This window comes from Salmo salar, chromosome ssa03 (genome assembly GCF_905237065.1).
Source record: "Salmo salar chromosome ssa03, Ssal_v3.1, whole genome shotgun sequence".
Classification (NCBI taxonomy): Eukaryota; Metazoa; Chordata; class Actinopteri; order Salmoniformes; family Salmonidae; genus Salmo; species Salmo salar.
In genome coordinates, this window is record NC_059444.1 from 60,824,471 (window position 1) to 60,850,637 (window position 26,167).

General features: G+C 44.7%; 1 protein-coding gene and 1 non-coding gene across 2 annotated transcripts in view; both read right to left on the minus strand.

Annotated features, from left to right (window-relative positions):
* Positions 1-25,571, minus strand: part of LOC106601024 (inactive phospholipase C-like protein 2) — an 80,537-nt gene extending 54,966 nt beyond the window's left edge. Inside the window, exon 1 of the mRNA XM_014192875.2 lies at positions 24,694-25,571. Coding sequence (XP_014048350.1) covers positions 24,694-25,017 — 324 coding nt within the window. The 5' untranslated portion in view covers positions 25,018-25,571. The remainder of the gene's footprint in view (positions 1-24,693) is intronic.
* trnaa-ugc (transfer RNA alanine (anticodon UGC)) lies at positions 17,575-17,650 on the minus strand. Its single transcript has one exon. It is a non-coding gene; the product is annotated as a tRNA-Ala (tRNA).
* Positions 25,572-26,167: the final 596 nt, after the last annotated feature.

A 26,167-nucleotide genomic window follows, 5' to 3' on the forward strand; every position in this document is an offset into this window, starting at 1 on the left:
CAATCAGCAGTAGAAACAATAACAAGGCATGCTCACCGCCCCTGTTTTGGTAAAAAGCTGAGGTACGGGGCTGGAGAAATGTAACCACTCTCAATTTCAAAGACAGAGCTATGGATGTAAGGACTGACCATCCATGATACAAAAATGATTGTTTTAACCATGTTTACATTGTTTACAAACAGTTGGCTAAAACAAGCTTATATTCTGGGTTCTGATGGGGTACGACAGTTGAACTATGCTTATGGGGCATTTTTGGGGTTATATTCTTCGAGAATCATCTGTCTTCCCACTATACACGCGACTGACTGGTCCCTTAATATCTCTTATCTGGCCCCTACCTAACTCCAGTCTACCCCATTAGCCCTATGTGGCGAATACGAACGCAGCTGAATCAAATGAGCATGCAGATCTGTATCCCAGGTAGGTAGGTATCCATTCTCAGTGTGGACAAAGGGCCTGACTGATCTCCCTCTGCATGGAAGCCTTTCTTCCCGTAGCCTTCCAAGCCCTGGCATGGGAAATCCATTTACATCCTATTACAGCGTTACACACACTCTACATTCTTAGACCAGCCGTATCACTACATTACTGGGCACAGCCCAGGAAAAAGGCTGGAAACGGGAGTGATGTACTGAGATAGACATGCACAGGGGAAGAGATGGGGAGAAAGATAGCTCTACGTATCGTCGTTCACTTTATTGTGTTATGCCACAAAGAGTTCCTCGCATAAAAATAGAGTCAGGCCTTGTGTTGGAGACACTGACGCAAAGATTTGATGTCGAGATTCTGTGGGTTCATTCACTTTACGGTGGTCCCTTTAAAGGGATTTTCAACATCTAACTTGTGGAACGGTTGTGGTTGTGCTCCATTTGGACCCTCTGACGTCTGTGAGTAAACTCTGTGAACAACTGATGCTCTCCCACTGGTTGTCAATGCTGCACGCTGCACCAGCTCCGGTCACGCGGCTAACACCTAGTTTAGATACACTAACTAGAGTCACACAGAGACAACAGCTATGCAGAACTACAAGCACCTGAGATCCCCATTAAAATTATATCATTTTCCCCTGCGCTTTAAATTCAATTGCAAATGAAAGACTGGTGAAGGGAAAGGAGAGATATTTCCCTCTCTTTTCGAAGTGATGATGACTTTGGCTTTCTGTCAGTGGAAAAGCAAGGAATTGATTGGGCGCCGGCTTGTGTTGGTGAGATCCAGTGACACTAATCAATGGCTAATAAAGTACACAGTACTTGGAATAATGGATAGATATTCCATTCTGTCATATGTTGCCGTGGGGGCAGCACAAACCACTGTCAAAAACACAACACCGCTGATTGCTTGTGGTTGAACATCTATGGACATAATTATTAGACTAACAGTCTCAGAGCGATGTTATTGGTCTAGAAGAGCTAATGTGAGGGTTCAAGACACACTAGCCAGTATCAGATTACTGGGATGTGGACTGGGCTCTAATGAACCATGAGAGTTTCCACATACAATATCTACAACATGGCTTAATGAACGATTGGCTCGATATCAAAGTGAGTGTTGGCACGTCTCCACCTACACTCTCACGGAGGAGGCTATAATCCACTTCCATTCTCCCAGCACAACCATGGTCAAGGTCTACAGCTGTAGAACACAGCAGCAGATGGGTAAGGGAATACAGTAGTGTACACTTTGTACTCTGCACGTATTTGCTGACAGAGAGAGAGAACTAGAGGAACACTGCAACCGCAATAAAGGACAAAAAAACGAAATATATCCTCCCTTTCACATTGAGCTAATGATGCAGAAATATAAGTCATTTTATTTCATGGCAGTAAGTATATCTATCTTAGTCTTCACAAGAAACAAACATAATGTCTGAATAAGATTTGTCAGCTGAATATGAGAGAATAATGGACTTAAAGATGAAAGTTCACTAAATCTATTCGGTACCTCATTAATTGAAAAAGGGTGGAAGGTGGAAGGTTGAGGTGATGGTTAGGTTGCCCAGCATCTTGATGTTTTTCATTTGTTAATTCATACCTACACAAGGTCAGCAGCACCTATAGAACAATAAACATATTTTTTTGCCACTGAGCAGGTCGAGAGGTGGTGGAGCTAAAGATCCAGGCAGTAAGGTCACATTTTAATGTTCAACGAAATACCTTTGGAGTACGCCATTCAATTAGACTAGTGTGACAATGCTTTTAGAATCAGAGTGGACAGACATTGATCTGGACTCTAAAACCTGTTGTGTAACAGTTACAGGTCAGGGCATTCACCGTCAGTAGGAAGAGCAGGAGCACTGATGCATGTCAGTGAAGGATCCAGTTCAGTACGTCCCACTCTCATTGCCATGGCGATAAGGGTGAAGAGCATCCATCTCTCACTGAGAAGAAGCAACAAACAGGCTTGGTATGTCGTTTCAGTCAGCACGGTAGCATGAGTCACCGTGTTGAGTCGTCACGTTGAACACAAGGTTAGACATGATGGTGACCATAAGTAACGGGATTCTACGGGGACTGAAGTTGTGAGAGCCCCATATATTTCAATAAATAAACATATATGTAGAAATATATGAAAACGGACCATTTTGTAATATGCCCATGTATTACAAAATATACAAATATATGTCGATGTTTTGAAATGACATGTAAGTAAATATATTATTTTCAGCATAGGGACTGAAGTTGTGAGAGCTCGGAGTGTATAGCTGCTGACTGGAACATAGTCTCTCCTCAAGGACATCTGTCTGCAGTGTTGAAGGGGAGATGTAGGGGATATAAGGCAGTGCGAGGACAGTGAGGCATAAGGAGTGGAGCTGCTGACCTCACATTAAGTCTGTTTATTATGATGTGAGGGGGATGTGAGGTCTCTCGGACCTCTGAGTAGTACGAATAGTGCTGAGTCAGCACACTGGATGCATAAGTCATCCACATTCCAGTTTCTATATGAGGATTTAACAAAGTCAATAAACACACAAGACACTTGCACTTACAGCCCCTCTCCGACTGTTAGACACCAGTCTGCCCAGCAACCTGCCCAAAAACCTAACCACCCACAGAAAACCCTGTGAAGCATTAGCTCACAGCTGTTCCCTACACGCCACACACACACACACACACACACACACACACACACACACACACGCTGATTTTCCGCCGATCCGTTGACTCAGCACTATTCAGCTGGTGTTCACCCTCAAATGCTTCCTTTTAATGTTGTTTTTAAAGTAAAAACTAGGCCTCGTGCACTTCCTCTTTCCCTTGCCGTCCGTCACGCCTTCACGTCAGACAGCAAACGTTAGAAAACCGGACAAATCTCTGAGACAGAAAGATGACACTTACTGTCTGTCACCATTTGTCAATACCTTACTGCCTGAAATCAAGTATGATGGAGCCAGAATGATGTTACATTGTGAAGCCTTCCATAGCTCCGTACATCCAGGCAACTTCACACATTTCCTGAAACGAAGAACCTGGTCTGATGTCATGGGCAGACAGTCCAGATAATCTCCACAGCTGAGGCTGAGCCTGTTCCAATACCACCACCACAGGGACAGGAGATAGCATTAACCCCAGCCAGGAGCAGTAGCCAGCATGGGAACAGGCTTTAGAGTCAGGAGCCATGAAAAACACTCCAGTACACCGACTACCCTCCGTTCTCCATCTGGTCCAATGGACAGCCTGTCTCCCTGTGCTACCAATCCAAGGCCTTCAGCCAAGCCACCAGATCAGCCAATCAGGCCTGGATGTGAGGACAGAGATAGTACAGAAGGTCTAGATGGCCAAATACCATGTTCATCTGCTGTGCTGAGGAGGACTATGATCCCTATAAGAGCTACATGGAGAGGTAGTCACTACCCCCTGGGCACACTGGTTGAATCAAAGTTGTTTCCACGTTATTCCAATGAAATTACATTGAACCAACTTGGAATAGACGTTGAATTGACGCCGGTGCCCAGTAGGTAAGATGTGCATTGAAACCCATGTTATACCGTACAGTTCCTATATAAACAAACATTTTGACAGCTACTCTGAAAAGCCACATTAAATCCTACGCTGAAACCCCACATAAAGCTACATCAGATCAACAGTAATAAAAGTCGCTAAGCTAAGCTCTCCATCGGTACAGATGCACTATATCCTAGCATTAGTCTCCCTCTCATAGAGACTCAACAGAGAGGTAGTCACACCTCAGGGGACTGAGCTGAGCCAAGCCATTTGGCACCTGGAATCCCACCAGACTCTTTAGTGTAAACACTCAATGAAGCATACGCAACAGGCTAGTGTACTAACTAGTGTACATGCATGACAGCCCCAACATGGAGATCAAACATAGAAAACACAAGTGACTGCACACAAACATGTTCATGCATCAGGATATGACATCACACGTCCTGTCAGAGTCAGATCAATACTGTGAGGTCTAGAGGCATCTGCAGGCTGCACTGAAGATGCTCATGCCTGATAACTGCACGGCTCATATATCGCGTCGGCAGCGATTGCTCTGGGAAATGTGATCCTCTCTCTCGTCTCCACGCACACACACACACACACACACACACACACACACACACACACACACACACACACACACACACACACACACACACACACACACACACACACACACACACACACACACACACACACACACACACACACACACACACACACACACGCGTCTCCTGTGGAGCTGAACAGGGGTGCAGGAGGGAAGGGAAACTACTGAGGAGAAGAGGGAGGGGGACATTTTATTACAAGGACAAGCTCAAGTGCAGACAAAAGAGAATAACAAGGTTAGCTGAAAAAAGGAGGGGGAGGCTGGTTAGCTGAAGTGGGGGTGTGTGTGTGTGTGTTCTTACATGCGTGTGTGTGTCCAATCATGTGTGTGTGTGTGTGCAATGTGCACACATGCGTGTTGTGTGCGTACATGCATGAAATGTGTGTGTGCGCGCTTGTATGTGTGTATTAACGACTCCCATGGCATGCAGGTCAGCTCTGCCTGTGTTCCACTCCGGTACACTGGCATCAGCATTTGATAAACTAGCTTGTAATCCGATTGCTCTTCAGTTACCTCTTAATCTAATTTGGCACCTGCCCAATCTTAAACTGACCACTACATAACCTCCCTCCGCCTCCTTTTTCCTCTCCTCCTCTGTCCCTCCATCCCCTCTCCCTGGAATATACTATCTTACATGTATCTCCTTACCTCATTCTCTCTTCTACCTTGACGTCGCCCTCAGTCCCTCACTTCCTTTCACAACACTGCAACACTCTGTATCTCTCCACGAACCCAAGCGTCTCTCCCTCCCTCCCTCCCTCCCTCCCTCCCTCCCTCCTTGCATGGGAAATATAAGTGAAGAACAAAAGTGAAATAAGCAATCAGAAATAAACAGTAAACACTACACACACACAAATGTTATACTATTAGCTATGTACAGTGTTGTAACAGTGTGCTAATAGTTGTAGTATGAATGGGAAGGGAAAATAAATCAACAGATAAACATTGTCTGGTTGTATTTATAAAGGTGTTTGGGCTCCACTGGTTGCCCTTTTCTTGTGGCAACAGGTCACTGCGGCATTCCTGACGCTCCCCGTTCGCCTGCTTTCTTTCCCCCTCCATCCGTTTTCCCTTTCCTCCCCTCTCTCTACCTCCCTTCCTCTTATTTCCTTGCATGCTCCTACTTCACTTGCACTCTCCCTCTCAGAGCCCTGCTGCTAGCTCCGTGTCGTGCCATGCAGGGCGACAAAAATGTCAACCTTTTGAAATGGAACGTACATGTAGACTTGGAAATATCTCCAAGCAGGGATATTCAGAGGTGATAGGAGATGGTGGATCTGAGATAGTAGATACCAGAGATGAGCAGATTCTCTCTCTCACACACACACACACACACACACACACACACAGAAATATCTTAAAAAGAGAAAATGTACCTTCTAAGCATTAAGAATGTGATTCAACAGAGAGAGACAATATGACAATGTGAGACAATGCGGCGCAGGCGACAGGAACACTTACCTAACCTAATCCACAGAGATACAATGTTTCTTAGAACATCTAGGAGGTGTGATTTAAAACATTATGGTTCAAAGAGCATTCTCTAACCTCCAAGAGATGAGACAGGAAACGCCGCCCCACCCATGTCAACCCCTCTGTCTTACCACCCTCCAACCCCCCTCCATCTTACACCACTCTCTCACCTCCATCTTCCCTCCACCCTGTGTCACCCTCAGAGGGCGTACGCCCCTCCCCCTTCAGTTCCTCTACCTGTCACAGGGCTGAAATAGTAATGTACAGGACTAGATAATTGGCCCCATCGGAGATGCATGGGGCTGGATGGAGAGAATGAGAGAAGAGAGGTAGAGGAGAGGCAATCAACAGGGAAATGAGACAGATGAAATACAGGAGAGGAGAGCTGCTCCCTCCCTCCCCATATTCAGAAAGGGGGGGTATGATGAACGACCCTCCAGCCTCCACCAGCGGCCTTACTGTCAGCAGGTTACATGTATCGAAGGGTTTCATGACGGACAGTAAAAATAAACACTGCTTTTACATATTGTGTTGGAACTGGTTTATTTAGAACCGCCTATAAGTCTCTCTCCTGTTATTACTTTTGGTATACGGGTTCAATACCATTGACCAGCTAGCCTCTCTGTGGCCCTGTAATTAATGGATAGTTTGGTGCAGTTAGGCTTGTTGAAAGTTCTCCAGAGAGTTTCCAGTCATTACTAGAGAAGAAATGGAAAGAGCCTTAACACATACTGTATTGGTTTTAGGTTTCAGGGCACATCCATAGTAGAGCGAGCACACACAGACACACACAGACACACACAAATACCTTCAGACAAAATAAAATACATTCACAGCATACAAGAGTAGCATACTAATTTAATACAGGCACGCACACACACACAAATACCTTCAGACAGAAAGAAAAATACATGCACAGCATACAAGAGTAGCATACTAATTTAATACACACACACACACACACACACACAAACACACACACACACACAAGGGCCCTCTCTAGAGCAGAAGTGGCAGGTAAGAGAGTGGTGGCTCCGCAGGGGACTGCATTGTCACAGCCACACAACGCTTTCCCACAATCCCCACTTTCAGGCGGCCCTGACAACGTCCCTTCCTCACAGCCGGGAGGCACACAAACACAGACAGACAGGTGGGTAAACACACACCTGTGTCCCCTTCACACACACGTACATGCACGCATGCACACACACATACAAACACACACACATACACGCAAGCGAGCGAGCTTGCACACACACACACACTCACTGACACAGTGTGGCACCAGGAAATTACTGTCCTTTCTCATCGGGACCCTGTGAGCGAATTCAATCAATTCCAGTGTGCAACATGGCTTTCTACAGCATGAATGTTAATAAACTACCGATAGAGAGAAGCAGGGAAACAGTCAGCTGGGTGGAAAACAAGAGAAAACGGCTGGTTAAGCCTTACAGTGCTGGTCCCCTGGTCCACCCTTATAGGGCATCTTGGTTCCCTGAACCCCTACTCGACATTCTCCCACCACGCCGCTAGTCTTTGCCCATCTAAAGCAGTCCTGTGAGCGTGCACACACACACACACACACACACACACACACCACGGTAAATAACTGTACGGCCTCTAGTAGGTCTAAAATGGCCGCCTCACAGGTCTGGAGGGTTTGGATCTGTGCCAGCTTGTTTTGTTTTGCCTCCCCTCTCCTCTCCACTCCTTCCATCTCCCTTTGTCTCTGCCCTCCCCTAATTTATTCTCCCTTTATCTCCTCCCCCCTCCTTTATTCTCCCTTTCTCTACTCTTCTCTCCTCTCCTTTACTCTCCCCAATTCTTCCCTCCCCTACTCTCCACTCCTCTCTGAGGCTGCAGAGAACCAGGCCCTCAATTAGTCACTGGCTTTGGGATAATAAGGTCATTTTGTCACACCCTGTTGAACTCTGGGTTTGGGGGACAGATGGAGAGAAAGAAAGAGACAGAGGGAGAGGGTGGTGAGGCTGACGTTGAATGGGCCACTCTCAAGTGCCGCTATCTGGGCCAATCACAATCACACAATCAACACCCACAACAGCCGTTACATAAACTAACAGGTCACTTCAACCTCAACCGTTCCTTGCTGGTCCACAGCACGCACACACTCACTCGCTCACTCTCACTCAGACACTCAGATACTCTCAGTAAAAATAAATTGATTCAAGGTGCTGATCGTGAGTCATTTGGAGACGGAGAGAGAGAGAGGAGTAGGCCATTAATTGGGATGGAAAACACTAGGAGAAATCTGGTACAGCATTGAAGGGTGAAGGAGCGGGAAAGCGTGTGACTTTGATAAACACTGCAAAACAAAGCACAGGAGGAAGTGGATACTGGCAGGGAAACAGATTTCCAAACGCAAACATAAACACACAAAACAAAACACACACAAACAGAATCCCTCTCTTCCTTTCGCCGAACCTTTTCCTCCTATCCCCCATCACACTCTGTCTCTTCTCTCATCTGGGACATCTACTTTTCCTCACAGCAGGCAGGGTTCCTTTAAAGTCTTACTGTCAACCCCAATTTCAGTCTTTGCCCAACCCCTTAAAAAAATACAAATGGAGGTGGGTAAATGTAGTTATACCTGATCCCAACACTTTCTCACTAAAAGTGCAACTCCTTGAAAATAAAGATTAGGGGCTCAATTCAATCTAACCTGCATGGCAGTATTTACACAGGAGCTCTTTTTCCAGTGGTCAACTTAACTCACAGATTGGTCTTGGATATTGTGGGCACGGGTTAGGAAAAAATCCAAAGTGTTGACATGACCACCATCGTCATCTATTGTTACGATGGATGTAGCTACGATGGATAAAGCTACGATGGATCTTGTTACGATGGATGTAGCTACAATGGATCTTGTTACGATGGATGTAGCTACAATGGATCTTGTTACGATGGATGTAGCTACAATGGATAAAGCTACGATGATATAGTTACGATGGATAAAGCTACGATGGATGTAGCTAGGATGGATCTTGTTACGATGGATGTAGCTACAATGGATCTTGTTACGATGGATGTAGCTACGATGGATAAAGCTACGATGATATAGTTACGATGGCTAAAGCTACGATGGATGTAGCTACGATGGATCTTGTTACGATGGATGTAGCTACGATGGATAAAGCTACGATGATATAGTTACGATGGATAAAGCTACGATGGATGTAGCTACGATGGATCTTGTTACGATGGATGTAGCTACGATGGATAAAGCTACGATGATATAGTTACGATGGATAAAACTACGATGATGTAGCTACGATGGATCTTGTTACGATGGATGTAGCTACGATGGATAAAGCTACGATGATATAGTTACGATGGATAAAGCTACGATGATGTAGCTACGATGGATCTTGTTACGATGGATGTAGCTACGATGGATCTTGTTACGATGGATGTAGCTACGATGGATCTTGTTACGATGGATGTAGCTACGATGGATCTTGTTACGATGGATGTAGCTACGATGGATCTTGTTACGATGGATGTAGCTACGATGGATCTTGTTACGATGGATGTAGCTACGATGGATCTTGTTACGATGGATGTAGCTACGATGGATGTAGCTACGATGGATGAAGCTACGATGGATGAAGCTACGATGGATGAAGCTACGATGGATGAAGCTACGATGGATGAAGCTACGATGGATGAAGTTACGATGGATGTCGCTACGAATAAAAACATATAATCCTCATACCCTACATGTTTATTTTTTCTTCGTAAAAGCACATTGATGTGTGTGAAACGGTAAGCAAAAACATTGAATTTGGTCATATGCGAAAATGTGCCTTACTGCCTTCTGAATTGTGTGTAACGTCAGTAGCCTAGTCAATGAAGCATCATGCAAATATATATTAGAACACTGCATTTACCAAGACCATTGCCCAATAAGGTACGCTGTCACCTGCTTTTTGAGTAAGCCTTGAGGTGGTACCACCCAGCACATCTAGAAGGGGGTGTATTTCATACTGAACCCCTCCCTTGAGATGACATAGAGCAGGGAACTAGATTCAGGGCGGGCCCATGTTTCCTTGAGCGGATGTTCAGGGACCTGGAACATAATTACAAATAATTTGTAGACTGCAAATTGACTGCAAGAAGCCCAAACAGATATAATGTTTGACTAAAACATAATCATTTCAAACCTTGCTTACGATCACATGTCTCTTTATTATGCATAAAATAATCTTGAGCTGATTTCCTTATATATATACACACACACACACACACACACACACACACACACACACACACACACTATTTTTTTATTATTATTATTGAGAAAACTTGGGGGTCCAAATAAAACCTGATGTAGAGGCTACTTCTCAAGGTGCCTCCACATCACAATTTCAATGGCAGAGTTGAACCACTACGGGCAACAAGAGCGAGATTTACCTCAAAGACTCAAATATACCAAAATCAAGCCCAGAATTGACATGTTTCACTATAACTAAGCCCAAAACATTTTTTGATGATTTTAATCATGAAAGTTACTCTAAGATGACAGTGTTCTGGTAGAGACGCAGCGATGTCAACCATAACAGTGCTGTTATGGTTGACATCTCCGCGTCTCTACCAGAACACACACGCACACACACCCTCTTGATCCCTGTGACTGATGACCTAATGCTGTCAGCCTCACACACACATCTGCCCGATTTCATGACAAACCCTTTATAACACGTTCAGTCCATGACCTGGTGCTTAAATTGGAACTGGCTCAACTTGTCTTGACAACGCAACATTCTTTACATAGGTAGTAGGTAGGGCCTGGACCATGCCAGTATCGCGATACTCATTAGTATCGTGGCAAGTAAACAAAGCACGAAGCGGACACAAATTCCTTAGGAAAACAGTCATAATGTTGTCAACCAGAGTCACATCTTTTAATTTTCCAAGCTACAGCACACATCATTTGACATAAAGCAGGTTTTTAAAGGATCCAAGAGTTTTGCCTACTTCATGCTTTCGTCTTTGCAATGGAAAGTAAATATTGCGACACTGGTATCGTCACAGCCCTAGTAGTAGGGTTGTTGACAAGTTGCCTGGCTACCCAAAGTCCTTGCTCTGGCCAAACGCTACCCTCACAAACGTTAGTTTATTCTCCCCAATTAGTGCTGATCGGAGTACCTCCCTGACGATTTCTAGAACGCAAACACATTCTAACCGTTCTGATTGGTCCCAGAAACCGATGACTTGGGCCAGAGGCAGAACACACGTGGGTAAAGTGGAGTTTAGAAAATGTGTCATTGGCTTTGATACTCTAATTGGTTAGAGATGATCCAATTGCTGATGACTTTGTTTTGTACAACACCCCTCATTTTGATGTCTCCACAAACGACTTCAACAATGGCAGTCTCAGACTGAAGTATGTAACAAACACAGAGCAGTGGAAGAATTCTGTTTAGTCATCAGGCAAGTTGACAAGGACTTCTACAGGCAATACACAGTTTACTGGGACTTTCCAAATGTTCTTGGCAGGGTTGATGTCAATTCCAGCTCAAGTGAGTCACTTCAGGAACTAAGCTCACATTCCAATTTTACTCAATACTTTTCTATGAGACAAATTTGTAATTGAAATTGTAATTTCAGTTTACTACCTGAATTGACTAAACGGCAATTCCACAGTAACGGAATTATGCTGAGACTCAGCAGATCTTTTTACTTTAAAATGTACACCAAACAAAAATCATTGATTTTAACGTTTAACAAACCACGATGCACAAGGACTACTTTTAATTTTCCACATAATATGTTACAAAACACACTTACATGTAGAACTGTGCAGATACAAAGTTTGTAAAAATAATGAAATAGGGCCTCCCGAGTGGCGCAGTGGTCTAAGGCACTGCATCGCAGTGCTGGAGTCGTCACTACAGCCCTGGGTTTGAGCCCAGGCTGTGTCACAGCTGGCTGAGACTGGGAGACCTATGAGGAAGCACACAACTGGCCCAGTGCTGTCCAAGTTAGGGGAGGGTTTGGCCGGCCTGGATTTTCTTGTCCCATCGCCCTCTAGCGACTCCTTGTGGCGGGCCAGGCACCTGCAAGCTGAGAACGGTCGCCAGTTGAACAGTGTTTCCTCTGACACATTGGTGCGGCTGGCTTCTGGGTTAAGTGAGCATTCCTGTGTCCGTAGGGGAGTTGCAGCGATGGGACAAGACTATAACTATCAATTGGATATCACAAAAAGTGGGTTAAAAAAAATAGTAATAAAACTGAGGGAGATTACTGTAATTCTGTTACCAAACTTTGCAAATGCACAGATTTCCAGTAAATGTATTTTATTATTATTTACTGTGTACATTTTTCAAAGTAATTATTGTGTATAGAGTTCTTTGGTTTGTTAAACTTTGAAATCAATGGCTTTGTTTGGCATACATTTTAAAGTGAAAAATCAGCGTCTCAGTTTAATTCCGTAACTGTGGAATTCCCTGAACTGAAATGGAAATGATCACAACCCTGGTCCCTCTGTTTTCCTGGAAACAGGCTGTGAAAAAGGCTTCCTGGAAACATAAAAAAGGACAGGCAGTCCACTTTCCCAATAGAGTACCGAGCCCTGGTGAAGTTGGGTCTTTCTATAAACTAGGGGACCAGTGAGGATTTCCTACACTGGACAACTTGTTACAGCTGTTGACTAGTCATTGATAATAATCTTGTTTTTTTATGTCATTCCCTTAAGAGGATCAGAACGATATTCAATAAAATTCCCACATTGATTTAAAACATTATTTTCACATATTTTAGAAAGTAATAATAGTTTGAATATCAATACATTGGCAAGGCCTAAAATAATTAAAAACATTTAAGTGAAAGTCCTTGAATTTCAATAGTCAATGTCTGTATGATGTATTGTTGTCTTTACCTTCTTGCCCTTTGTGTTGTTGTCTGTGCCCAATAATGTTTGTACCATGTTTTGTGCTGCTACCATGTTGTGCTGCTGTCATGTTGTGTTTCTACCATGTTGTTGTCATGTTGTGTTGCTAACATTCTGTGTTGTCAGGTGTTGCTGCCTTGCTATGTTGTTGTCTTAGGTCTCTCTTTATGTAGTGTTGTGTTGTCTCTTGTCGGGATGTGTGTTTTGTCCTATATTTGTATTTATTATTTGCAGTTATTTTTAATCCCAGCCCCCGTCCCCGCAGCAGCCATTTTGTCTTTTGGTAGGGCATCATTGTTCTTAACTGGCTTGCCTAGTTAAATAAAAGGTGAAACATTTATTTTTATAAAAATGAACCCTGCTTAAAGGATGTATAGTCCTAGACCTATGTTGTTGTATAGCTGGAGTTATGGGCCAATTTGCATGTATTCACTTTCATTCATGTGGAACTGCATGACATTTATATATATTCTTTCAAACCATTTAGATTTTTTTTTCTCACAATGTCACACATTGGCTCCATTATTTATAGAAAGACCCAATTGGGGCAGAAGCCTAAACACACAGCTACACATTAGACACAGGGTTATCATTACCCAACCGCTTTGGGTGATGAGAAGTTATAATGGTTAGCACTTTCTCTCTATCCATTTATCAATGTGGTTCCTCTCCCTCGGTCAAGCTCTTTCCACCTCCTTCTGCCCTGTATCTCTCTTCCTTTGTCTCGCTCTACCGCCATCCGTGTTCTAACACTCCACAGAGCAGTCTTGTAGCAGGCATTGATCCATCTGTTATCCCCTTACCGCTGGCACAGCATGGGTTACTTCCTCAGTCATCTCCGGCCAATCCCTTGCATAATCACCCTCACACACCCACACACACACACCTTGTACTAAGACCATGTCTTAAGGCTCACACACATTACCCCGAACGTGGATCGAGCATCCGTCTGCTGTGTTTTAGGGACCACCCAGTGTAGACGTCCGACTGCCAACATTTTCACGCAATGTAGAGTCGGTGCGCACTCTGTTCAGAGGTGCTAAGTACTCTCGGTGTGTCTGAGCCCTTAGCGACAACCATGTCTAACACCCAACACATATAAACACATGGACATGTTCGCAAACACACACACGCAGCATGGACAAATGCGCACACACACACACACACACACACATCCTGATCCATTAGACCAACCCCAACCCCAATCCCAGGCCCAATTCCATCAATCCAGCAACCTCTAACACACACAATTGGATTCCTTCTGTCCTTGGCTTCTGATACAGTCCACTGCACCCCCTTCATCCCTCCCTCCCTCTCTCCCTGACCTGCAGAACCATTTTGATTCCATCTAAAAGGGTTCTAAAAGGGTTCATCCGTGTCCCTATCTAACACTCTGCCGTTCTAAACTGGGTCGCCGTATTAAGGTTTGTCCTGATGGGTGTCTGATAGGATTATGACACGCTGTACTGCATGTCCCTTTCTGCTCATTTTATCCAAATCAACAGGTAAAGCAATGATGATCAACTTAGTGGCATCCATTTAATCATTCACCTGCCAGTCTTTTTATCAATGCACAAAAAAAACACAAATAAATAGACATCAGTTCATTGGTTAAACTAAGACAAGATCAGCTTCTCCTCTGCATGTCCCCATAGCACTTTCTGGTGGTACAGAGAGACGCGTTTGTGTGAGTACTGCAGTACAGCTCTCTCCTTCTACCCTCTGCTGCTCTCCTCTCAGCGCTGGGTCTCAAGCTACTGCTCAGTCTCAGTATCAAATTACAAACGTAGCAAACACTGCTTTTACTCTCTCCATCTATCTCCCCCTCTCCATCTCTCTCCCCCTTTCCACCTCCTTCTCTCTCCCCCTCTCCATCTCCCTCCCTCCATCTCCCTCTCCCCCATCTCCATCTCCTTCTCTCTCCCCCTTTCCATCTCCTTCTCTCTCCCCCTTTCCACCTCCTTCTCTCTCCCCCTTTCCACCTCCTCTCTCCCCCTTTCCACCTCCTCTCTCCCCCTCTCCATCTCCCTCTCTGAGACACTGACTGACACATGCAGTGACCATCGCAAGAGTGTCTCTCTCTCTCTCTCTCTCTCGATACTGACACGGACACAAATACACACACACAGTGACAGACTTTAATGCTCAAACACAAGCAGACACGTCACACACAGAGAGTGGTGTAAAGTACATAAGTAGTACTATAAAGTAGTTTTACTTAAGTAGTTTTTTGGAGTATCTAAATTTACTATTTACATTTTTACTAAAGAAAATAATGTACTTTTTACTCCATACATTTTCCCTGACACCCAAAAGGACACATTACATTTTGAATGATTAGCAGGACAGGAAAAGGGTCCAATTCACGCACTTCTCAAGAGAACATCCCTGGTCATCTACTGCCTCTGATCTGGAGGACTCACTAAACACAAATGCTTTGTTTGTAAATGATGTCTGAGTGTTGGAGTGTGCCCCTGGCTGTCTTAAAACCGTTGGGTTTCCTTAATGTTCGGAATGGGAAATTATTTATACTTTTACGTTTGATACTTAAGTATATTTTTGCAATTACATTTACTTTTGATACTTAAGTATATTTAAAACCAAATACTTTTAGACTTTTACTCAAGTAGTATTTTACTGGTAGACTTTCACTTTTACTTGAGTCATTTTCTATTAAGGCATCTTTACTTTTACTCAAGTATGACAATTGGGTACTTTTTCCACCCAGTGTACACAGATCGCCTTTTCTATGTTGCTCATTCTCTCTCACACATGCGCACAGACGAACACACGCACGTACGTGCAAACGAACATACATGTACACTCCAAGTCCAAAGGGAAGTGTTAAATTGGAAAGAGACATATAATTAATCCATCACAAAGAAACAAACGGATCATTTTCTGTTTCTAAATCGACTGTCACAGAGGACGGGGAATTTTCCCCTTGTTGAGAAAAATTGCTGTCTGCTCGCTTGACAAATTCCATTTCAGATGACACTCTACACACAGCCAGAAAGACAGACACACTCAAAACAAACACACACATACACACACACACTTAACGAAAGACAACGAATGTCCTAAAGAAACACGTGACTGAGCACACAAGCACACACACCTCCTATACTTAAAGCCACCGTTCTTCCTCCTCATCCTATGCCATCGGTGCCAAGGCAAGCCGTGGCACCATCTGTGAGTGGCTGGCACGATCTGGCCTGCCAATCATCAACCACACGGGTCAATACACAAGTGCTGGAATAGACTGACTGACTGTGTGTGCCCTCTGCATGATGGGCCCCTCCCTATGAGGGCCCCTGTGATCTATAGACTACAGCAGGATGGTACACTAACCCCATCACATTTCACTTCACAGCCACAAAGATACACAGGGACTTGGTTGACAACGTTGGACTTGGTTGAGGACATTCGGCTTGATTCAAAACATTGGGCTGGTTGGTTGGCTAAGAACAAATGAAAGATATGTGCTCATTATTGTAGGGCAGACAATCCCACCACAGCCTATAAATAGGCTGCTGACTGGTGTAGGTCTGTGGACTGGGGTTTTAGCACTGTGTGGGGATAGAGGAACTGAACAAAACGAGGCCACGTGGCGGGAGAGGCAACCCAGAAACAACTCTTAAAACTCAGCAGCAGAGAAGGCACAGAGAGACAAGCAGCACAGCACCAGCAGAGCTACGGGTCCCTGATCTATAGGACAGTTTACACCTCCACTCTCTTGCTCTGTTCCAAGCGACGAACACACACTTGCAGAATCACTGTATTTAACCAGGGGCAAAGTGTCCGCGCTGCAATGTGTTATGTGCAAAACACATTATGACAGTGTGTAATGTCAAAGTCACACTCTCAGCTCTCCCTTATACAAACACACACTCTGTAACATGCAGACACACACACACACACACACACACACACACACACACACACGTTTATTAAGCTTGACTAGAGCAGTGTCCTCTCTGACAGTGTCAGGGCACGAGAGCACTATAATTGCCACTCTGTGAACTAGGCAGGCTGGACTGTGGGCCCATCAGAATGACCCTGTCACTGGAGAACTGGGTAGAGGCCTGGGTAGAGGTAGAGATACAGACCTCTCTACCCTCTAACACTCACCTCCCTCCCTCACTGCTTATCATCCCCTGGCTCCTGACTCTCCACACGGAAACTCAAACACAGGGTCAAGAGGGACCAAGGTCAGCGACCTCACTTCCTCCTTCCTGTTATGGTTAGTTAAGGCATTATATTATTACGTTTTTTCTCAGCTCATTGTAGTTGTGAAGGATTTACCTCTCAATTATGATTGGCTTTCAGTATGTCTCAGACTACTACAGTATGTTTGTAGTGTAGCAGAGTTCAAGAATATATCTGGCCCACATTGCTGACTGCTGAGGTAATTTTCCTTTGTTTCGGTGGCTAGCGCTAATAACGCTCGACTAGCCGATGTGTGCTGCACCGTGACTAACCACAATCTAAAAGCTGATGCTGAGCTCACTTCCTGTTACAGAGTGAAACTGAATACTCCCATTCTCTCCCCTCTTTCTTACATTTTTAGTAGACGCTCTTATCCAGAGCGACTTACAGTAGTGAATGCATACATTTCATTCATTTTTTTCCCGTACTGGTCCCCCGTGGGAATCGAACCCACAACCCTGGCGTTGCAAACACCATGCTCTACCAACTGAGCCACAGGGGACCCTTCCCCCTATCCTTCTCCCCCTTCCCCATATCCTGCCTGAAGGAAGTACAGAGCTGGTTTGTTCAGTGTACTAGTAACAACGAAAACACCAGGGGAGGAGTAGAGAGGAAGTAACGAGGGAGATACGAATGCAGTGGTGTGGACGTGTAGACATTGTCCACTGCTGGCCAAATCAAACAGATCAGGTAATCCAGGAGGAATCACTGTGGTTTTACCGGTTATTCTCTCATTTCTACCACTTTAATTAAGGGGGAAAGAATAAAAACCCTTAAAACAGAAAGTGTTTATTTTCCATTCCCTAAATCTGGTTAGTGGGATTAGACTGAAGATGGAGTTTCAGGGTTTCAGGCCTCCTCCATCGGCATTTTACTGGGGGGATTGGATACTTAAGGTGCCAGTCTTGGGTGAGGGGTGAGAGAAAAAGAGGGGGGTGTGACCCCCGTTGAATGGGCTCTCGAGTGATTTTGGATCTCTAGACAACATTCCAACAAACACACTGACATTACGCAACTGAGGGCAATGGAGGACGGTGTGTGAAGGGGAGGGTGAAACATCAAAGGTTAGTTAACCCCTGTTTGATCAGAAGTAATGCTAGAGATGAACACCTTGGGAGAAGAAGCTAAAACTGTTAAGAGGTCACAAAACCTTCCGGAGGACAACCTTCTCAAAAATACCTGATTCGAAATTCTTTCTGACGATTCCCAATTCGGATTCTCATCTTTGTCATACATATTTGGTGTTTTAAAATGATAATGAAAAGACATTTGGTTTCTTTTCATTGTTGTACTTCAGCATATCGACCACCATATCCTTTTTATGACATATTTTTTATTCTCTCTGTTTTCCATGTCTTTCCTTCTGTCAAAACTCAGAACAAAAAGGAGAGTTAGACATCCATTCAAAGGAAGTCACTTCAGTCAGAAAGGGGAAGTGAGATCTGAAAGGCCACCAAATGACATGTCAGATGACAAGAGACTGTTGGAGTGGCTGTTACTGCAGCGATACCACCACATTCATTCATTACACCAGCGCCATAGTGGCCCAAATGACCCAGGGAAATATCGAGAGGATAATGTCAGAATACTACTCATCATTACTTCTCCATTTCAAATGGCCCGAGTGCAGCAATTAACCCTCAGATCGGTAGATCACCCTGTGAACGACTCTAAAACCAAATACCGCTTCACTTCTTACATCAGACAGACACATTTTTATTCAAATTGAGACCTAACTTCAGAGACTTTAACAGACATTTTGATCAGACTTTTTCCAGAATCCAATGATATCCTAGCTGCTCTTCTGACGTCAGAGGACCCTACCACTGCCACTGCCTCTGTCTGTCAGCATCATCACTGTTGCTTTGTAAGGCACATTAAGATGAGGCGTCTACCCACACATCCCAGTGTCCAAATAAATCAGTTCAAAAAGCTCTTCTTTATCTGGGCCCCAATTTCACACACGGCTGATTGAGGTTCCTGTTCACTTAGCACAAGTCATTATCCCCAAACGAAACAGATAAAGGAAAGATATGTAATAAAAAATTCAGGAGAGCCCCCTCAGTACTGTTACAAGAGTTCAGCTCTGAAGCCCTGGCCAGGTGCCACAGTAAATAGTTTAGGACCAGACAGGGATCTTTAGCATGACGCTTCACTGCCCATATGGGACAGACAAAAGAGACCAAATGCTTCTGTGTGTTTGAGCGGCTAAGATTAGTTTATTTGTGATGCACTAAAATATTCGAGAAACCCTCACATTGGATATTATGAGGCATCTGTCTTCAAAGGAATTGGCAACAAAAGAAGTGCTTGAGAAAATGCCAGTCAGAGAAATCTGTTTATTGTTCAAACTGTGCTTTCAACTGGGATAGGAGGATGGGCATTTGCTACTATTGGTGCTCATGATCCACAATATGGACTCAAGCATTATGGACTTTGAACAAAGAGTACGCGCTATTGACTTTTCATTTATCATAACATTTTACCTCCAAAAATCAAACTTGATGTCCAAGAGCTTTCGGTCTCCTGCTGTTAGTGTTGATTTTTTGAACTTGGGATGAGAGGAGGATTGGGATAGGTGTGCCTGTGCACATGCATGACTTACGCAATATGTGGGACCTTTGCATCTCAATGCTTCATTTTGGATCCAAATAAAGTATTTGAAATGTGTGCGTTTCACAGATGGCTGCTTTGAGATCAACAGCCAAGAGAGTCCCAGAAGACTGAGCATGCATATCCCTCTGCCGTGATCCAAATCCATCTTCATCTACCCCCCCATCCTCTTCCTCACCCTTTGCCTCCCCTTCACCTCATAGTCCTCTGTCCAGAGTGAGACTGTGACAACTTCATTTCCATGATGTCTCTGGGTGGTCTATCATAGTGATGGAGATGTGGAGACATTAACTGCGTTCTTTAATACTCAGAACCATCGAGAGCATCTTGACTGGCTGCAACACCGCTTGGTATGGCAACTGCTTGGCATCCAACCGCAAGGCGCAACAGAGGGTAGTGCGTACGGCCCAGTACATCACTGGGGCTGAGCTCCCTGCCATGATTTTGCCAAAGATTGTATCTTCGGATAGCAAAAGCTCAGGTTGCCCTGGCTGGCGGAGATACAATCTTCTGCAAAATCATTCGCAAGGAGATTCCTGCAAAAATATTATTTGAAGACACTGCCTAGTATACCTCTATACCAGGCAGTGTCCGAGGAAGGCTCTAGAAATTGTTAAAGACTCCAGCAACCCAAGTCATAGACTGCTCTCTCTGCTACCGCACGCCAAGCGGTACCGATGGGATCCACCAGGATGTAATCAGTGTTATTTGAGAAGGATCTGACTGAGTTCGGTGCTTCTCCGATCCTGGTGTGGATGAAGTAAATCCCAGGATTCAACGTTGGGGGATAGAATTCCATGTTTGCCCAGGGCAGCATTGGCGGGAAAGGGATCAATCAGGGGCTCGTGGGAATTTCTGGCACTGCCGAACTATCAGATAAAGACTATGAGACATCTGGGAACACTTGTAAGGGCTTTATGTATTTAATGACCGGAGGGGGGTGGGGGTGGGGTTTCATCCAAAGCCAAGGAGTGGTTATTGGGTAAAGGTCTAGAACGGAATTTCCCCCACCACACCACCAGAACAGGGGGAATGGTTTGACCGACGCACCTCAGAGTCTATGCTCAATTGAGAATGAGATTCCTTTCTATATGTATAACCTAGAATCATCTCTTTCCTTAAATACGACTGGAGCTGGATTTAGATATGACCCAGATTTAAAGGAGTAAGTAAGACTGCTGCACTCACATCAGAGTTCTTCCGATGCCGCCTATCCAAAACATTCATTAAAACATCATTGTACAATGTCGCCATCTATTTTAAAAATATCCCCTCTCTATCTCTATAACAGACACATATCTCTCTCTATCAAAGAGAGAGATAGAGAGAAGGAGAGAGAGAGAGAGAGAGAGAGAGAGTCACATAGAGAACTAATCTCACACTCTCTGAGTGCTTGACTAATGTATTATAGAGCCATGTGATCAGGACTGGCACAGGATAGCGAGCTGAATTACTGTTAACCAGACTGTTAGCCAACCAGAAGTAGGACACACTGGGTTAATAAAGGGGAAAGGGGTTTAATAAATGACAGGATGAGCTGATGACCTGCCCCTCAGTGACATGACTGGGGACTGGGGGGTGAGGAGTTGGTGAAGAGAGGGAGGGGAGGGGTGTGGTGCCATGCAGTTAGGCTATATGGTAGGTCCCAACAGCTAGCTCTGTGACCACAAAGCCCTGTGGTTAAGGGTCTGTAGAACATCTGTTATTATTTTATCCCGTCATGTTTTGGCTCTGCTTTTGTCATGCTGACAATGTTCATCTTTCCAGTAACCGCTCTGAATAAGACTGACCTTTTATTTGCTCCAGAGGTCAAAAACCCCTCAGAGCGTGCAATAGAGGGAGGGAGGGTGGGTGGGAGAGGGGAGAGATAAAGAAACTCATTTTGGTCACAACAGTGCTGGGGGAAGATCCTTCTTATCCCTCTATTGGTCTGTGCTGGCAGGCTGGCAGGCAGACAGACGTCTTCCCAACAGTCAGCTGAAGTGAGGCAGGCAGGACAGGAGCCTGCAGCTGTCCACAGCCCTGCTTAAAAAACCAGACTGGAATTGCCCCCGTCAACCTGTCCCCATCCTCTCCAACCACTTTAGAAGCCCTCCCTTCCCTCCACCCATGGGACAGTCACTCACCACGCCAAGGGGGTGACAGCCTTGCAGGATTTGGCTGGTTCAACAATATACACACAGATGGGTTCTCCACTGCTCCCTCATGCCATACATTGACACATCAAGTCCAAACAGGAGGTTTAAAAAAATAACAAGTTTTATTCCAGGAAGATTGAAAACACTCTGTAATGAGCACAATGCTGTAATTGCTCATTTGCCTCTCTACCCCACTCCCCCCTTTAGTCCGCTCAGACCCCTCAGCTCATGTTTCAGGCTGATGAAATGTGTGTGTGTGGGTACTGAAGCTCCAGCTGCACTACACATGAACCACACTAGCACCACAACACACTACAGGATAGAGCTGGGACAATAAACCAAAAATGATCGACCATACCGGTCATTTATCGCGGGCATTTCGCTGATATCGCTCATTATGATACGTAGCCTGTACTAGAGAAATGTGAAGTTTGGAATGAAGTAAGTGTGTTAATATGGGTGATTGTTAATGGGACAGTTGACGGCTACAACCATCAGACTAGTAGTAAGTTAGTAGGAAACGTTTCAAAAACTTGTTACACATTAATGTTATAAACTATCCTTCTATTTATCATTTTTGCATCAATTCAGGCAATTTATCACAATGTGGATTTTTTGGGCCATATCGCCAAGCTCTACTACAGGAGAGCTGACCCAGATTCCCATCATGCCACTCTCTATCTGTGTGTTCCCCATGTTCTGACTTACAACGAAGTTCACTGTGTTGCGACGTTCCTCTCTGATTCTATGAATAAACATGGCCTCTTGGCTGCATTCGCAGCAGAGTCTAAAAGAACCGCTGACCCTAAATGTTCTGTGATAGCAGTTCCAGAACACTAACCCTTTACATAGACTATTTTACGCCCAAGGACGCGTGTAGGCCTTTAGGAGACATACAGGAATAAAAGCGGACGTCAGTGTGCTGTAGGACCAACACATCCATATTGGAATGAGAACAGGAAACGACAATGATGCTCTGATGCGCTGCTGAAAGAGGACATGGTTATCTAATTGGGTTATCACACGCAAGCCTGACAGAGTCACACACTTAGAACCTATGGTGAGTTGTCTGTCAACTGGCATTTCACGCCTGGCCTTCAAAGTGTTGACCCTAAATCCAGTGGTGAACTTCCCTCGACGTGAATCACATAAGCCATACGGACAATTAACTCTTATCTGACTGGGTCGAGGCAGTCTCTACATTATAGATGCATTACTCTAGCAAAGGAATGAGTCTTCTTTACTGGTTCTATTTGTCCAGCATCTTTGATAGTACATCCTGGTCCTTCCGATAGCAACAGTTGATGAGAGTTCAATGTTGCCACACAGCTGAGCTGACTTACAGAAGAAAAGTCCAAACATGTTTATCACCATGTGCATCACAAGAAATATTGTAACAAAGCCTTGTAAGTATAACAATACAATGCCGTATGAACAGGACAGTACATTGGGAGAATAAGCTTTAGAGGATTTGAGGCCTAGAGCATGTTGACAACATGAGCCGCTCTGCATTCTTGCCATATTTCTGTTATGAAGTTTGAACTTATGAACGTCAGTAGATGGCTCCAGTTCTTTTGGAGGGAAGTTCGGAGTGGAGGGATTTAGGCCTTAGCCTCGAATTATACTATTCCATGGAATTTCCTGGAAGAACAGCCCTGCTTTTCATCAATAGGGCAAAACACCCTGGGGTGAAGAGAAGCAACAGTCAGGGACATTTTCTCAAGGATTCCCTACACCTCAGAGAAGCACATCAAACCAGAGAGCAGGCAGTGTTTAAATTTGTTGGCCCGCACAGCCACAGGGAATTCAAAAACAGGGGAAATGGATAGCTTCATGGTTTTATACCGGTTGCTAAGCAAACTGGCTCATAATGACAGAATGCAACTCTCTCTCCAAAAACTCCCACCTCCACAGAGCTTCTCCACAGAGCTTCTCCACAAGCCCCCCCCCCATGCTACACCATCTGACTGAAGACATCCTGAAGTAGGAGACATGAGACTTGGGGGAAATAGTGACTAAAGGCAGACATGTTCTATGTAATATATAGGCCTATCATTTATGTTTGACATTCCCTTGAGGAGCCCAGACTTTGTGGCTATGCCTCATCTTAACCGTCAACAAACAATTTTGCGTACGATTTAAAGAGCATTGCCAGTTTTGCTTTTACATAGTACTATATTTACAAGTCTATTGGAACAGTAGCTAGTTCGACTATAGAGGCATGTTGTACTATCCAGGGAGGGAATGACATAACTGTTAAAGGTTGTCCTCTGCTATGAGCGCAGCTAAAGGATGCATCTTATTTCACCTTTGGTGACCTAACCTTGCAGCAGCAGCAGACGGCAGCAGCTTCCCACACCATCAGCACCGCAAGGCATGAAGATGGACATCACGCAAACTTCAGAGCATTGGATCTGTTAGTCCTACCTTCTTTGGAACATCGTAACTGTTTCGGAGAGACTTGCAGCCTAACTGCGAATGATAGACCACATCATAACATTCCCCTCAGCAAAATGTTTACCCGGCACTAGACCATCCGTTTGTTACACAGTAACAACTCAGCATCCTTCATTATTATTATCATTATTACAGCTTTGTCACTAACAAACAGTTCATCTAACCCTGGGTCCATAACAGTAGAATGAATCACAATGAGGGCTAGTCACTGGCTACCTGAAGGCTTCATGTGGTTTTGCCTGGGCTGTGAGATAATGATTCCCCTCATTAATGCAACCTTTACGAGCTTCCTATGATTGACGTGCCATGATAAAGTAGGCTTTATGAAAACAAACCAACCTTCATAATTCCGCAAGGTGTGTTCACGCCTCCATGACTCCTTTCGGCTGAATTGTCACGGCTGCTGCTGCCAGTCCAAGTACTCCCGTGGTCCATGTACCTTCCGTTGGTGTAAACTCCCTCCGCCCCATAGACCGGGTGCCCGTGGGCAAAGGCAGCCGCCGAAATGTCCAGGTATGCCCGGGTGCCAGTCGGAGGCACCACGGTGGCGTCATTGTTGTTCAACCCCGCTATTTGTGTCGCGTCCTGTGCCGGAGAGGCTGCAATGGTAGGATTTAGCAAATGTCCCGACACAGCCTCGGAAGCGTGTACCCCTGCCATCATCCACGGACGTTACAGCAACACATTCAACCTAGTGCATTGGCCCATTGTTTCAAAACATGAGTCCACGGCTGTGTAGACCACATAAGATCATCAGTCCGTAGACGAAGCGCAGTCCACTGAATCTAGGATAGACTGATTGAACCGTCCGCGTCTGGCGGAACAAACTCTTGTCGCTCGAAAATGAACAGATGGTGCTCAGTATGTGATCTGGTGTGATTAGCTAACTGCATGGATTCATAAGGAGTCCCCTTAGAAACAGTTCCGGCTAATAAAAAGGCGTTAATTAGCGTTTACACGCGCTTTCGTTTTTCTCCAAGCTTCTTGTTTGCGCCGCAGAAGAACGTCCTATTCGCTCTTGCAGATGAAACATCAGAAGCTTCCCCACGTGCATCCGCGGGATGCAGCTATATACAATGCGCTGTTATGTGAGTTGCTCGCTTGTCCCCTCCCTACAAGATCCATGTCCGTGCGCGCTCGTTCACACACACACACACACACGTAAATTATTAATGTTCCTCACACCGAAAAGATTAATGTTCATTCATACCACAACTTGTAGCCTAAGCCATTTCTAGGCTAAAACACATTATCGTATTAACAGCAGAGGAGGCTGGTGGGAGGATCCATAGGAGGACAGGCTCATTGTAATGGCTGGAATGGAATGGTTTCCATGTTTGATTTGTCTGTATACCATGCCCTTTATTCCATTCCAGGCATTGCAATGAGCACATCCTCCTATAGCTCCTCCCACCAGCCTCCTCTGATTATCAGCGAATGTGAGTGTATTTGCATGAAATATGTCTTATCATTAGGCTATTGCCTAAGGCTTTTCAAATGCATATTTGTTATCACAGCCAAAACTTAGATCAGGGAGACTGGTTATTCCAGAGTGGCGCAGCTGTCTAAGGCACTGCATCTCAGTGCTAGAGGTGTCACTACAGACATCCTGGTTCAAATCCAGGCTGTATCACAACTGGCTGTGATTGGGAGTCCCATAGGGCGGCGTACAATTGGCCCAGCGTCGTCCGTGATAGGCCGGTGTAGGCCGTCATTGTACAAAATAATTTGTTCTTAACTGACTTGCTTAGTTAAATAAAAAATAAAAAATTCAGAAAGCCCCCTAAGTTGCATTAAGTACAAATTGCCCTTT